This window comes from Hemibagrus wyckioides, linkage group LG08, assembly GCF_019097595.1.
Source record: "Hemibagrus wyckioides isolate EC202008001 linkage group LG08, SWU_Hwy_1.0, whole genome shotgun sequence".
Classification (NCBI taxonomy): domain Eukaryota; kingdom Metazoa; phylum Chordata; class Actinopteri; order Siluriformes; family Bagridae; genus Hemibagrus; species Hemibagrus wyckioides.
This window is the reverse complement of record NC_080717.1, coordinates 12473486-12488909: the sequence shown is the minus strand read 5'-3', so window position 1 is coordinate 12488909 and position 15424 is coordinate 12473486. Positions and strand designations below refer to the sequence as shown.

The following is a 15424-nucleotide window of genomic DNA, read 5'->3' as shown; positions in this document are numbered from 1 at the left end:
TGAAAGTTTATAAATCATAAAATTAATTTTTTTATGGGTTTAACATTCCTGCTTTTTTAAATCTTTTAATAAGTGTTTAAGAAAGGGAAGGTTAAGAAGAGGTTAAAAATTGTATCTTTTATCCATTTCAGGAGTCTGGGAGATTGATCCCCGCCAACTCACGTTTATTAAAGAATTAGGTAATGGACAATTTGGGGTTGTTAAGTATGGAAAGTGGCAGGGTCGGCATGATGTGGCCATAAAAATGATCAAGGAGGGTTCTATGTCAGAGGATGATTTCATCGAAGAGGCTAAAGTTATGATGTAAGTCAACTGAAATTGTCATACGTGTGTTTGTGTATTTTATATATATATATATAAATATATATGTATATATATATATACACTATATTGTGAATATATACAGTATATATACTACTCACAAAAAGTTAAGGATATTCGGCTTTCGGGTGAAATTTCGGGATGCACCTAAAATGCACTATAACCTTTACAGGTGAACTTAATTTGACCTTCTCTACACTTTTGAATGCACATGTCCAACTGTTCAGTGTTTCAGTACTTTTTGCATAACTTGCTGTTCTCTAACAAGGTGCTTAACAGCAAAATTCACAAATGGTGTTTGATCCATGAATCGACCAATACATTTTCTGGTTCAATTAAAATTGGTATTTAAACCCCTTCATCATGCTGTTCACATTTTGACATCATGAGACCAAGACGACACCCAACAATTGATCAACAGTACCTCGCCATTGCGAGGCTTCAAACAGGATGTTCTCAGAGGGAAGTGGCCACTGAGCTTAGAGTGTCACAGAGTGTCATCAGCAGGTTGCAACAAAGATACAGAGAGACTGGAAGAGTCACAGAAAGGCATAGAAGTGGACGTCCTTTGGCCACATCCCACATTGATGACCGCTTCATTGTGAACAGTGCCCTGCGGAACCAGGTGATGAATGGTACATTTAAGGGAGGTGAGAGGCACCCAAGTGTCACATCAGACCATTCCAAACCGTTTACATCAGCGTGGTCTGCATGCTAGACGACCAGCAAGGGTACCTGACCACACACGTCATCGTCTTGCATGGGCCAGGGAGCATTTATGCTGGAAAAGGGACAAGTGAGCCTCAGTGCTGTTTTCTGATGAAAGTCGATTCACGTTGAGCAGAAATGATGGCCGCCAACAATGTTGGAGACATCAAGGAGAGCACTATGCATCAGCTACTGTTGTGTTGGTGTTACAGTCTGGGCAGGTGTGTCTACTCAATACAGAACTACCCTATATCTTGTGAATGGTACAGTGACAAGCCAATACTACCTGAATAACATCAATAATCCAGTCATTGTGCCCCTGCATTAACAACACAGGCTTAATTTCATCTTCAAGGACAACAATGCTCCAGCTCATCGAGGTCATTAGGCAATGGCTGCTGGAGGCTGGGGTACCTCAAATGGAGTGGCCTGCATTTTCTCCAGACCTGAATCCCATAGAAAACCTATGGGATCAGCTGAGTTGCCGTGTAGAGGCTCGTAACCCTGCACCCCAGAACCTCAATGACCTGAGGGCCGCCCTTCAAGAAGAGTGGAATGCCATGCCTCAGCAGACAATAAGTTGACTCGTGAACAGCATGAGACATCATTGTCAAGCTGTAATTGATGGTCAAGGGCGCATGACAAATTATTGAGACATTGACATTTTTTGTTGTAGTATACCCACCACTGTTGTTGGCTTTTGTTTCAATAAATTGTTTGAGATGAGGAAATAACCATTGCATGCTTCTACTTAAATGCCCTACTTTCATGATATAATATCACTGTAGTGTGAACTTTTTACATTTTCCATAAAATTCACCCAAAAGCCAAATATCCTTAACTTTTTGTGAGTAGTGTATGTACAGCTCTGGAAAAAAAATAAGAGACCACTGCCCAATCTCCAGATTTGAACCCTATTAAAAACCTCTGGAATGTCATCAAGAGGAAGATGGATGGTCATTTCCTTTAAATATACACTCTAAATAACAATAATTATATTTTGAATCCAGGAGAAATATTGTCGGCAGTTCACAAAAAATGAAACAAAACTGAAAAAAAAAAACAACAACATAAGAAACTCATTATTTTGCAGTGGTCTCTTATTTTTTTTCCAGATCTGTATGTATGTATATATATATATATATATATATATATATATATATATATATATATATTATGTATATATGCCTATTGGTATATATATTATGTATATATAATACATCTGTTCTTTATAAAATTAGGAAACTTCATCATGAAAATCTAGTTCAGCTGTATGGTGTTTGCACAAAACAAAGACCTATTTACATAGTAACTGAGTTTCTTCCCAATGGATGCCTACTGACCTACCTACGGGAGTGCCTGCGACACCCCTGTGCTCTTCAGCTCCTTGAGATGTGTAAAGATGTGAGTGAAGGAATGGCCTACCTAGAATCCCAGCAGTACATTCACAGAGACCTTGTGAGTTTTTATACAAAAACACAGAAACAAAAAGCAAACCCAAAAGATTAAACATGATCTATGGCATAGATCTATGGTTCTATGATTAGTTGTATATTTGTCTTTTTAGGCTGCCAGAAATTGTTTAGTGGATTCAAATGGGACTGTTAAAGTGACTGATTTTGGACTGTCACGGTAAAATGTTTTTTTGCCCTTTCATATCTCTATCTTCTCTATCTAGAGTACTTTTAAACTTTTCATTAAACACCACTCTTTAGGGCTTCACCAGTTACAAAAACAGTTTAAAATATACTTTTTTTACTGTAGGTATGTCCTTAATGATGAATATACTAGCTCTGTTGGCTCACAGTTCCCTGTACGCTGGTCACCTCCTGAAGTACTCCTTTACCACAAATTCAGCAGCAAGTCAGACATTTGGGCATTTGGTTAGTATGTGTCACATTTTCAACATACATTTGCTTTTTTGAATGAACAGGATTAAAAAATACTACAACTGTTTTTCCACAGGTATTTTAATGTGGGAAGTCTACACACTAGGTAGAATGCCATACGAACGACTGAATAATACTGAAATAGTGAATGAAGTTACTGCTGGATACAGACTGTATCGCCCTCAGATGGCCAATGACAGAATCTACTCCATAATGACCAAATGTTGGCATGAGGTACAGACTGGACAGTATTGAAATAGTAAATATATGCTGGTTGATGAAAATCTATAAAAATCAAAGGAGTTAGTGACTGATACAAGCCTTTCTTTTTCTTTTCAGAAGCCAGATGAACGGCCCACATTTCAGGATCTTGTGATGGCCATTCAGGATTTGCTTGACAATCTGCACTAGACCACCAACCTAGTGGCAGGAAATGTCTGTTTATAAGGGTAGCCCTGCAAAAATAAAAACACTGGGTCCTGAATTGCAGCTATATTTACAATTATTATTTAGTATTTATGATTTTTTTCAAAACTTTCTAGTTGAATGTTTTATAAAGTCCATTATCAGATCCAGATATCATTATATGACTGTATGACTAATTCAAAATTCTATATATTTTAACTGCATTGCACTGCATAAAAATGGAACGTCAGGTAAAATATGTAGATGTCCTGAAACTTGATGCTTAGAAATGCTTAATTCTAACTGTTTGCAGAATGTTTTGGAGAATGGAGTGTTTCATGAATTAATATGAATATATTATGAATATATGATCCATGCAGTAGTGACCTGCACAGTAAAGTATAAATGAAATTCCAGTGCAAACATAAAATAAAAAATAAAATGAAAAAGAAAACAATCACATAATTGTTCACATCTGTAATAAACTGTCAGCATAAACATGTTGTCAAAACTTTACTTCTATATTAGTATAGTAGTATTAGCCAGTATATACACTACTCACAAAAAGTTAAGAATATTCAGCTTTCAGGTGAAATATCAGAATGCACCTAAAATGCACTATAACCTTTACAGGTGAACTTAATTTGACCTTCTCTACACTTTTGAATGCACATGTCTAACTATTCAGTGTTTCAGTACAGTTTGCATAACTTGCTGTTCTTTAACAAGGTGCTTAACGGCAAAATTCACAACTGGTGTTTGATCCAAGAATCAAATTTTCTGGTTCAATTAGAATTGGTATTTAAACAGTCCTCTTCATCATGCTGTTGACATCATTTTGACATCATGAGACCAAGACGACAACTAACAATTGATCAACAGTACCTTGCCATTGTGAGGCTTCAAACAGGATGTTCTCAGAGGGAAGTGGCCACTGAGCTTAGAGTGTCACAGAGTGTCATCAGCAGGTTGCGACAGAGATACAGAGAGACTGGAAGAGTCACAGAAAGGCATAGAAGTGGATGTCCTTTGGCCTTTGAGAGGCACCCAAGTATCACGTCAGACCATTCGAAACCGTTTACATCAGCGTGGTCTGCGTGCTAGACGACCTGCAAGGGTACCTGACCACACCACCAGGCAGAGGCGTCAGGCCAGGGAGCATTTACGCTGGACAAGGGACCAGTGAGCCTCAGTGCTGTTCTCTGATGAATGTTGATTCACGTTGAGCAGAAATGATGGCCTTTTTACATTTTCCATAAATTTCACCCAAAAGCCAAATATCCTTAACTCTTTCTGAGCAGTGTATTTGCAGACTCAGAAAAAGTAGAAACTGCTGGTTTTAAGGCTATTTGTGTATAGCTTAGTTTCTTTAGTCGTAGTTGAGTTGGAATTTTTGCTGATACTTGCCAACTTGATACACACACAGTCTCAATGTGAAGACTTCTTGGAAACATTCTGAACTTAAGCAACAGAAATTGGACTTTGTATTTGTATCTGTATTAGTTTAGAACACGGAATCTGTTCAGCTTATTTGTATTCAAATACATATCTACTGTGTGTACGTTATCTAATGAGAAAATAGAAGAAAAAAACAGGCCAGTCAGTCAGCTACAGACACAGACCAGAAAATCAGCTTATAATATCTGGTACTCCAAATCTTCTTAAGTGTCAATATTTGGGAAAGGCTTGAAATTGGTCGTCATCATGCACTGGAAGAATGCAAACCATACTTTCCAGAATTTGAAATATCCCACATAGAGTATCCTTAGCAAATATATAACTAATAAATAAAAAGACAGGAAAAGAAACAAAAGCTAGAAAAACTAAAACAAATCATTAGACTAAGACAAGAAGTGGAAAAGCCAACGAAAACGCAGTTTCCTGGCTCTCTTTTTATTTGTCTCCTGGCTTCATGTTTTATTTCACTGATTGTTTTCAGTTTGTATATGTAAATTGTGACTTTTCAATGCATACCAAGGTTATGCTCTGTTTTCCAGTAGGTTCTGTTTTAGGCCCTGTTTCTCCTTATATGCTACCTCTTGGTACAATTTTTCATAAACATGGTATTAATTTCCACTGTTATCCTGATGACAATGTTTTAGCAAAGCCAGATGAGATATATATCAACTTAATGAGATTGAAGAATGTGTAAAGGACATTTGATCATGTTTGCTTGCTAACAATCAGAAGTAAGCTAAGTAATTCTGTTTATAAAGCACTTTTAACAATGGACATTGTCTCAAAGCAACTTTACAGAAATATAAAAATATAGAATAAAAATGACAACATTTTAAACTATTTATCTCTACTGAGCAAGCCAATTTAGGCCAAGCCAATTTAAATTTAGCTTAGCAACGGCACGAGTTGCCTGCATGGGGGCGGTACACAGCCTGTAAGGAAGCGGCCAATGAGCAACGCCAACTTCCTCTTCAGGCCAATTTAAATTTAGCTTACCAACTCCACGTTACCACCTCAAGGAACTCCTTTAATGCAGTTTATAGTGTGGAATAAAAATTCTCCTGTACTCACTACTAGAATCTGACTCCAGCTCCACACTGACCCGACAGCTCAGTCTGAGTGAGACTCGTAGTTAGTAAGGCCTCAAAACTAAATAAGCCAATCAAGCAGACTAGATGAATGCAGATAAGAGATTTTATTTTGTAATCAGCGCTGACACAAGAATTGAGATGCTCACGCATGAACGTCCCAACAACCTCTCTCCGGGGAACTCCAACTACAGCCTTTATATACATTTCCCTTATCTTCCCAATGCAACACGTCACTGGTTCTTTACCTAGACAATCCCACCCATCTTTCTTTTTTAGACCTTTTAGATTCTTTTTTTTACACCATTATCTTTGAATTTACAACTTTTCGAATACCATTATAATTAAACTTTCCTGAATCATTATATTAAAAATTGGGCGTTTCCGCCCCCACCAGTGGGATTGTCTTTGGCCTCACTCTCGCCAATACCTCATTCTTCTTCAGGAGACAGCATGGGTAAGTTCTCAGTTCTTCAGGGGCCAACACCCTTTCTTTTATTAACTTTTACACCTCACGGATTTTCTGATTTATCCGCTGTCTTCTACGTATGTACTCTAGATATTTCGCCTGGTACCACCATTGCCATCCAGCACGCGCTGCGTTTACTTCATGATGAGCTCACTACCGCTCAAGGTACCAGTGGAGCGAAGATTGACCATAACAATCTAGGGTGCGTCTCTGCCACTGATTGGTCCAAATTTGGAAGGCCTGGTACCGCAGAGAAAGCCTGCCAGACTGACATCATTGATACAACTATTTGTTCTTCAAAGCCCTTGCAGCCTGTGTGCAAGGCCCGTGACAGGCCAACATGCCGTGTTAAACCTTATATTGTTCTTAAGCTCAAACGACCTAACGAATAAACCTTACCTGAGAACTCACTCCTGCTGTCCCCCGATTATTTCACACATACCTCATACATATATTCTCATTTACAAAATTATCTCCCACAATAGTCACATATCCTCTTCTGGTTCGATATATATATATATATATATATATGCATAAAATCTTTTCCCTAGTCTAGACAAGCAGTACAGACATTGAAACAAACATACACAGAGTAATGTGATGTAGATGCCCTTATTTGGCACATATTTTCCCTCATCACGTGTCCTATCTGAGACAATATATTGCAAAATTGCTTTAGACACAACTTCCTCAATGAAGCGTTCCCATAGCATCAGCCATGACGCAGCGTCAAGTTCCCTCGAAAGGGAACTCTATGTTTCCATAACGTGCCAAAATCATGTACTACTCCATACCTGCTGTCAGTACAAATGGTGACAATTTTGCCTTGTATTAATTTGTATGCTTTTGTTAAGGCGATCAACTCTGCTGGGTGTGCAGAGAGGTGTCCAGATTATGGCTCAGCTTTCACTATATTGTATTGTGTGATTAGTGCATACCCCCCGCAATGGTGGCCTCTTTTCTGGTCTCTGAAGGCTGATCTGTCAATAAACAGTTCAAGGTCTGTATTCTGCAGTGGTGTCTCCTGCAAACTTTTCTGTTCTCCATCAGCTTCTTTGGGAAGAAGAATTGCAGGGTTTAGCACAGTAGTGTTTCACTTTAACATTCAGCATTTTAATCTCTCTCTCATTTAGGCCAAACCTGTTGGCAGATCCAGATCTAAATCCTGTCTTTACAGCCCTTTCCAAACAGAGACAAATTATTATTATTATCATTATTATTATTATTATTATTATTATTATTATTATTATTATTATTATTATTATTATTATTATTATTTTCTTTAATCAAATTGCATTGAAGGAAAGGGCCTGCTTGTCTGAGGAGACAAGGTATGGTGTGAAGCTGAACCAATTACTTAGGGGATTTCTCTTGGCCTCACTTCTACCAGTCATCGGCACAACAGACACCAGAGGGCACCCTTGCCCAGTGTTTGAACTACTTCTTTTGTTGTTTGCTCCATTTCCTTCTTTGATTATTGCATACCTCTTTTATACTTTCCCTTTTAACTTATCTTTTATTTAAGTTTTGTCTTTCCCTTCTTTGTTTGCTGGAATATTGTGTTTATGCTCATTTATTTTGTTTATTTTTATATTTGAGGTGAGATTTTGGTTATAGTTTGTTTTAATTCTAGTTTCTCTAGCATTATTTGAATATTACAAAAATGTTTCTTGCAACATTCACCTAACTTTGTTTTTAAACAAAATATAACATTATTTGAAAATCTTTATCTTTAATTAAGCTCTTAATATTAAGCTCTCCTGATACATTAGAGTGTTATTGCAAGGTTAGAATAATGTTAGAATTTTTAACTTTATATTCTAACATTCTTTTAAATGTTTATTTAAAATACATGAAAATGTCCAGTTTTCCTAATACAAATAAAATATTTGAATAGTTTTCCAGAAACAATTCAATGTCAACTAAGAGTGTTAATGACTAAATGTTTTTGAGGAAAAACTTACAAACAACTAAAAGGAAGCTAAATGTATGTCTCATAATAAAGACATGTAAAATGATCCATGAAGCATTTATTAAAACTAACATTTTCAAAAATCTGATTTAAATGTATGGAAAAGCAGACACAAAAAATTAATTGTGGATTTCAGCATCATAACAATATTATGTTGTTGTATACTACTTATCCAGACTTATGTTTTTTTTTTTATCTCATTTTATACAAAAAAGAAAAGGGTCTCACGTAGGCCCAGAAGTGACAGTTTGGTGGACCTGCATTCAAACTCACGTCCTTCCAACCTACCACATTTTTAAGCTGATCAAGCAGAAATGGTGTCAGAAGCTGCACTAAGGTCAAGCAACACCAGCAAGGAGACACAACCCTGAATTACAACCCTGCCAGTAGTTGGTTATTTACCAGTACTAACGGAAGAATTTATTATATTTAGAAGGGCTTTGGTTGCTACTAGTATAATCTGTTTGTATATTTCTTTCTTTCTTTCTTTCTTTCTTTCTTTCTTTCTTTCTTTAGATAGATAGATAGATAGATAGATAGATAGATAGATAGATAGATAGATAGATAGATAGATAGATAGATAGATAGATAGATAGATAGATAGATAGATTGATTGATTGATTGATTGATTGATTGATAACTGGCTGACAGACAGGAAGACAAAAGTTTGCCTGCCAGGACTGTGTGGCCACTTCCAGCTCCAACAACACCATTAAGTTTGAGGACGACATTGTGGTGGTGGTCCTGATCTCCAACAATGACAAGACGGCCTACCTAGAGGAGATTAAAAACCTGGAAACATGGTGCCAGGACAACAATCTCCTCCTGAACATCAGCAAGAATAAGGAGCTGATAGTGGACTTCAGTACAAAGCAGGAGAGAAATTACCAGCCCCTCACTATCAATGGGACCCCAGTGGAGAGAGTGGACAGTTTCCGGTACCTAGGTGTTCACATCACGCAGGACCTGTCATGGTCCTGTCAAGTCCAGCAGCATCTTTAATAATCTCAGATGCCTAAAGGACTTTAAACTAAAGTCCTGTACTAAAGACATTCTACACCTGCACCATTAAGATCATCCTGGTTTGGAAACAGCACCAAGCAGGACAGGCAAGCTCTCCAGAGGATGGTGCGATTAGCAGAGAGTACCATCTGCACCAAGCTCCCTGACATGAAGACTATATACAGCAAATGGTGCTGGACCAAGGCCAGGAAGATAATGAAGGACCTCAGCCATCCCAACAATGGGCTCTTCTCTCTGTTGTCAGGGAAATATTCCTGCTCCTTGAAGGCAAACACAGAAAGAATAATTATAATTAGCCTTTATTTGTCACATATACATTACAGCACAGTGAAATTCTTTTCTTCACATATCCCATCCTTGGAGGTTGGGGTCAGAGTGCAGGGTCAGCCATGATACAGCACCCCTGGAGCAGAGAGGGTTAAGGGCCTTGCTCAAGGGACCAACAGTGACAACTTTGCAGTGCTGGGGCTTGATCTTCTGGTCAACGAGCCAGAGCCTTAACCACTTGAGCCACCACCGTCCTCCTCCACACGTCGAGCTTCTTCCCACAGGCCATTCGGGCCCTCAACCAGTAAACCTAGAACCTGGATTTTCTGTACTTTTCTCTGGACTTCCTCACACTTAACATACTACCTCAGCAGACTGTTGCACACACAATAACTGCACTACTCTGCACAGGTCACACTCGCTGAACATTTTTATACTGAACATTTTTTTACTTTGCTTTTACTTTGTTTTTCTACCGTCATTTTATATATATATATTATTTATATATATATGCATATCTAATATCTTATATATCTATTTTTATTATTCTGTTAGTTTTATATTTCTGTTTTCCTTAAATCTTTATTTTATTTACATCCATATAACTTTTTTTTATGTCTATACACTTTAAATTTATTCTATTCTTTCTCTCTTGTAACAAGGATAGTCGTAAAAAAAGCATTTCACTACGTCGTTCTGTGTATGATTTTGTATGTGATAAATAAAATTTGAATTTGACTTGCAGAGTTGGTATAGATAGTTGTATAGATAGATGGACATGCAGACAGACACACTGTACTGTAGAGCTAAAAACTGTAGAGATAGACAGATGGATAGATAGGATGACAACAATTGTATAGATATATTTATATAGACAGTTAAGCAGACAGACACACTTTAGTATAGAGTACCAATACCTATAGAGCACCCAGCACCAGAGAGCCATGCAGAGTCATGCATCACAGCTCCTCATTCTCTCTAGTTTATTCAGAAGCAACCTTCCTATTTGCTTTCTCACTCATTGCACACCCAGATAAATATTCAAGACAATGTCAGCATTTGACTAATTTCTCCAGTGTAAGCTCATGGACACCAAAGCTCTCTACTAGGGTACTAAAATCCCTCTGGAAGGATTCCTGCTACAGTCTAAATTATTTAGACACAATTAGGCACACCCAAAGCCTGATGAGAGTCAAGGACTCCAGTAGACTAAAACCTTTTACTTGCATCTGCAACACTTTAAGATCAACTGTTTCTGATGCACAAAACCAGTGCAATATTTCTGTTATTATAGTGATTGCCATGCCATATCTTTAGCCTGATACTTTTAAATTGAGACTAGTTAGTAACTCATTAAATTCGAAACATGTTTTAAATCAAGCACATATTTATTAAGTGTTCAGATTCTGTTAACAAATTGCAAGATACTTAAGACAAAATATTCTTTCAGAGGCATGTTTATTATTTGTTTTTCTTATGTTACCCACAAAAATAATAAGAAAGAATAGTATTATAGACATTTATGATGTGTAACCCCACCCCCAAGAACAGTATTTCCAGGAATCCCCTTTGTAAATTCCCAAGGGATTCCTGGGAAAACTGGACCCTGGGGAAAGGGAAGAACGTGTGTATTAGACAAAATGAAATCAAGAGGTAAATACTATATACAATATTCATACATTCATACATTTAACAGAAGCTTTTTATTCAAGCAAATTACTGAACCAAAAAGAGTTAAAGGGCTGAGTAATAGCAAGTGGTGGTGCTGTTATTTGTACTCACAACCTTTTGATTAGAAACTAAGATCCTTAAATATTGACCCAAAACTGCCTACCTATACCGAGCACTGATCTTCTTTTATGTGTTAAAAATAATAATAAATAACATTTTAATGTACACACTTTAAAGCTAATAAAAAGATGATAAAGATAATTCAAATGCTGATGTGTGCTTACAGTTGCAGTGTCCCTCTTCCCGTGCTACAGTGCTTCATCTCAGACTCCCAACTGACCAGAGATGCAGCACTGCACCTTGGGCCTGAGGACTCGTTCACATTCACACTGATTCACACTGTGCAGGAAAAATGTACTTTCATCCTTGAAAGTGATGAAAGAATGAACACAGTAACCCCAGGCTGAATACATAGTATATCTTTTCAAGTTCTTATTCCTACTCTTTCCCAAATTGTAGAGCACTGGATGCTGATTTCTTTTTTGTACTTGTAGGATATTAAAATATGTGCTAGGCCTCTGATCTTTGTCAGTCAAAGCATTAACAGTTAAATACTTATTATCATTTCCAGCTCACAAGTAAATTGTAAGCTGTATTTTCACTGTACCACAGAACAAACAATGGTCTTTACTTTCCCAGCATTAGGCATACATTATGTTAAATCAACAAGCTGTAGAACAGCAAGGTTGCTCCGTAACCAGCAGTAACATGAAGCACCACTGTGAAACAAAATATAATCACTTTAAACATGACTTTAAATAAGACAAAATTATTTAAAGTCAAATTTTAGTTGAATACCACTGGTCTAAAATTTCTTGCTATTTTAAACTAGCCCAAAAGTAATATACAGTTCAGTTACTTTATTGTAACTATTAGTTTGTGCAAGAGAGAGAGAGAGAGAAAGAGAGAGAGAAAGAGAGAGAGAGAAAGATGGTGATAAACATGCCAGACTCACTGTTGTTATGGTATGTGGAATACCATGGGGTACAACTGTCACTACCTGCAGTGGCAAACAAGAAAACATATGTGATATCTGCATTTGAGTAGAATTCATCATAAAATTATAAAATCACATCTTTTAATATTTGTAGTGTTTTAAATAATCTACATTTGATTACATAAACAACATAGAAATCTCCACTAGTAGAAATTGTATTTACTTTGCCCAAATAGCAGAAAATTCAATAAAAATGCTACACAAAAATTCCTGGGCTATTTTTGAGCATTCTCCAAGACACAGGAGGATTTGATTGCCTCAGCAACCTCATCTGGAGTCTCCTTGAGCCCATATAAGGAATTCTGAAAGAATCTTATTTTGGGATAATGGAAAATGTAGCTGTGGTTGTGATAAACACTTCAACCTCTTATGGCTAGTGATTGTGGAAGCAGATGGTTTGTCACTGCTAAGCGTAGCTGTCCCTCCCCTTCTGTCTCTGTGTGCTGACTGCATACATTCCCTTTTCTAGTCACAGTCAGCTGCAGTATGACATAAAAGGCAAAAAGGAGCAAAGGTGATGAAGAAGCCAAGAAATGAAGTCATTACCATTGCTAAGTATTTATTATTATAGAATAACATTACTAAACAATATTATACCTAAAGTTTCATATGTGACTCGACCATAACCATAAGCAAAGGTTGGCTTGCTTGCAACTGCAAAGATTCTGATTTTGTGTCTGAGATTCTGCCTTTGCTAGTGATATCTATTTAAACTTATGAACCACATGAGTTTTATTCATGTATGAAAATGCTGGAGGATATCATAAAATAATTGTTAAAATATATATAATTAGGCCCTGTGACATACATGACATCATGTTATCTACCCTTAGTCCAACAGTATATTCTTGGAATATACATGGACATTGTATAAAGACAGCTACTGTAAATAAAAAGAATTTGAGTGGAAGTGTGTGTGTGTGTGTGTGTGTGTGTGTGTGTGTGTAAGTTAGAAAGTCAGTAAATGAGATTTACTACTGTTCAAGTCTCAGATTTGGCTTGGTGCAAAGTGCTCACCTCCAACAACATGGGAGATACAGTGTTTACATAGTCATAGACTCTGTGCTGATAATGTAGAGCAAATGCTCTTGCACATGCAAACATTGCCTTTTAAGGTCATGTTTCTTCTCATCTCCTCAAATAATCACAACAAGAAACATGAGGGATAAAGGGTGGTGGGCTTGCTTTTGCTAGTCACAAAACTTCTTTCTCTCCTCTGTCACATTCAAGCAGATAATATATAATATAATGCTATGACTATATTCTTTGTTTTCTGATTTTAATTGCATATATGTTTTTGTTTTATTTTGAAGTCTGTTTTGAACTTTAACTGTTTTAACCTGTAGAAAGTTTCTTTCACCTTAAACACTCAGTCTAAGTTTATACCTGAAGTTTATTCTCTCATTGTTGTACATTTACACTAATGATAAGGAATATTTTTTATTTATTTTTATTAAATTCATTTTTACTTCTCTTTTTATCAGGTACAATAAACATTAGGTTGAAATAAATGACCTATTGTTTGGCAAACCTTTATGTAAAATCAATGCTGTGGTGACAAAGATTGTTTAAAAAATCGCTTAATCCTAAGAAAATTTCTTAACTGGAAGTAATGAGGATTTCAATTCACTGGATGTGTGGAAACATTCCAAAACACACACATAACTTAACCCTAGCTTCTGAGTATGAGAATAACTGTAAGCCATTTGTTTAATTTTGGATTGGTGTCATTTTAAAGATGTTTGGCAATCCCAAATCCCAAATGAAAAACCAAGATACATTTCTGTTCATGTGAAACTGACCCTGGGATCAAGGATTTCAAGGGGCTTGAGAAGGGGGGCATGTGACAAGTAAGGGAAATCTGGGACTTTTGGGTCATGTGAAAGCACTTGGCTCTGATGGATCCCAGACTTCTAGGAAAATAATGTGCTTCCTCTCTCCTTCATAGTTTCCAGTTCATGAACTTCCTCCACCTTACTGTCTAATCTATTAATCTGTCAATGTACCTTTAGCAACACATATTGTTCAGTAAAATAAAAGGATTATTTATCTATCATTTGACCAGAACCATTTAATAAAGCAATTTCCAAATATAACTATTTTCTTTGAGAGAAACAGGTTTTGGTATGCACAGTAGAAAGCTGACACTGTTTGTGTTCCTCATTCTTTGTTTTACTTTCTGGTCTAGATAGGGTGGAGATTCCTGTACTCTGATAATTAGCAGTAAGGTTATTATAAAAGCAAAATATTTTTAATTAAAATTTGTATGCTATTTATATATTTTGATTTGTCAAAAAATCTAGATAGAAAAATCTATTTAGATCTAGTACCCACTCGATGCAATATGTAACCTGCTTGAAGTATCTGGTTGTATGCATTTGTTTTATACATATACTGACAATCTAATAACACATAACCTGCAGAAAGGTGCTAAATCTTTGCTTTAAATATATTAATAGTTTGGTTTTAGTGATTTTACAAGTTTGACATACATGTTTTACAGTAGCAGATGAAAAAAGTATTAGCCACATGTTGAAACTTGTTAAAGTACTCAAAGTCTAAAAATGTAAAATATACATTTACCACCATAAATCATGCTGGGTTAAAAACTTGTGAAAAACAATGTGATGCATATGAGGAAAACTTACCTTAGACTGGTCCGTAGCAGAGAAGGGAATTTATAAAGGTATGTCTTCAACACACAGCCTAAGCAGAAGAGTGCTGCTGCCTAGAGAAATGTGACATTAGTGGAGGCATGTGTAAGTAGAGCATGGCAGCTGTGTACTTCAAATGCACCCTGCTATCTAATGTCTCTACTAATGGAGTTTCGCAGGGAAACCTCTTATTTGAATGATGCATCACTTGGGGAGCAAAAACTTTTCTTTTACCTTATATGAGGCAAGAGGCAGGCATACATTAATAGCAAGTAAAAAGGGAAATCCTCCAGATGACTGTGATTGGCTCCATGTGTGTGAGCCTCCATGACCCCAGGCAGTGACCCACAGTGTATGAGTAGGAGAGGATATGGAGTGTGCTGCAGCTGGGGAGGAGCACTCAAGCTGGAGGTGGGTGTGTTTTTTCAGCTATGGAAGGCAC

The 15424-nt window shown here is 36.8% G+C and overlaps 1 protein-coding gene and 1 long non-coding RNA gene across 3 annotated transcripts in view; one reads left to right on the top strand and one right to left on the bottom strand.

Moving 5' to 3' along the window:
- Positions 1-6748, top strand: part of btk (Bruton agammaglobulinemia tyrosine kinase) — a 33039-nt gene extending 26291 nt beyond the window's left edge. For both annotated transcript variants that reach the window (XM_058396548.1, XM_058396549.1), the window contains exons 13-18: positions 132-303; positions 2271-2487; positions 2597-2661; positions 2794-2912; positions 2995-3152; positions 3258-6748. In XM_058396548.1, coding sequence (XP_058252531.1) covers positions 132-303; positions 2271-2487; positions 2597-2661; positions 2794-2912; positions 2995-3152; positions 3258-3329 — 803 coding nt within the window. In that variant the 3' untranslated portion in view covers positions 3330-6748. The remainder of the gene's footprint in view (positions 1-131; positions 304-2270; positions 2488-2596; positions 2662-2793; positions 2913-2994; positions 3153-3257) is intronic.
- A 2087-nt stretch (positions 6749-8835) lies between these two features.
- Positions 8836-15208, bottom strand: LOC131357537 (uncharacterized). Its single transcript, XR_009205290.1, has 4 exons — positions 14977-15208; positions 12693-12807; positions 12287-12331; positions 8836-9593 (listed from the first exon to the last, which is right to left on the bottom strand). It is a non-coding gene; the product is annotated as an uncharacterized LOC131357537 (long non-coding RNA).
- Positions 15209-15424: the final 216 nt, after the last annotated feature.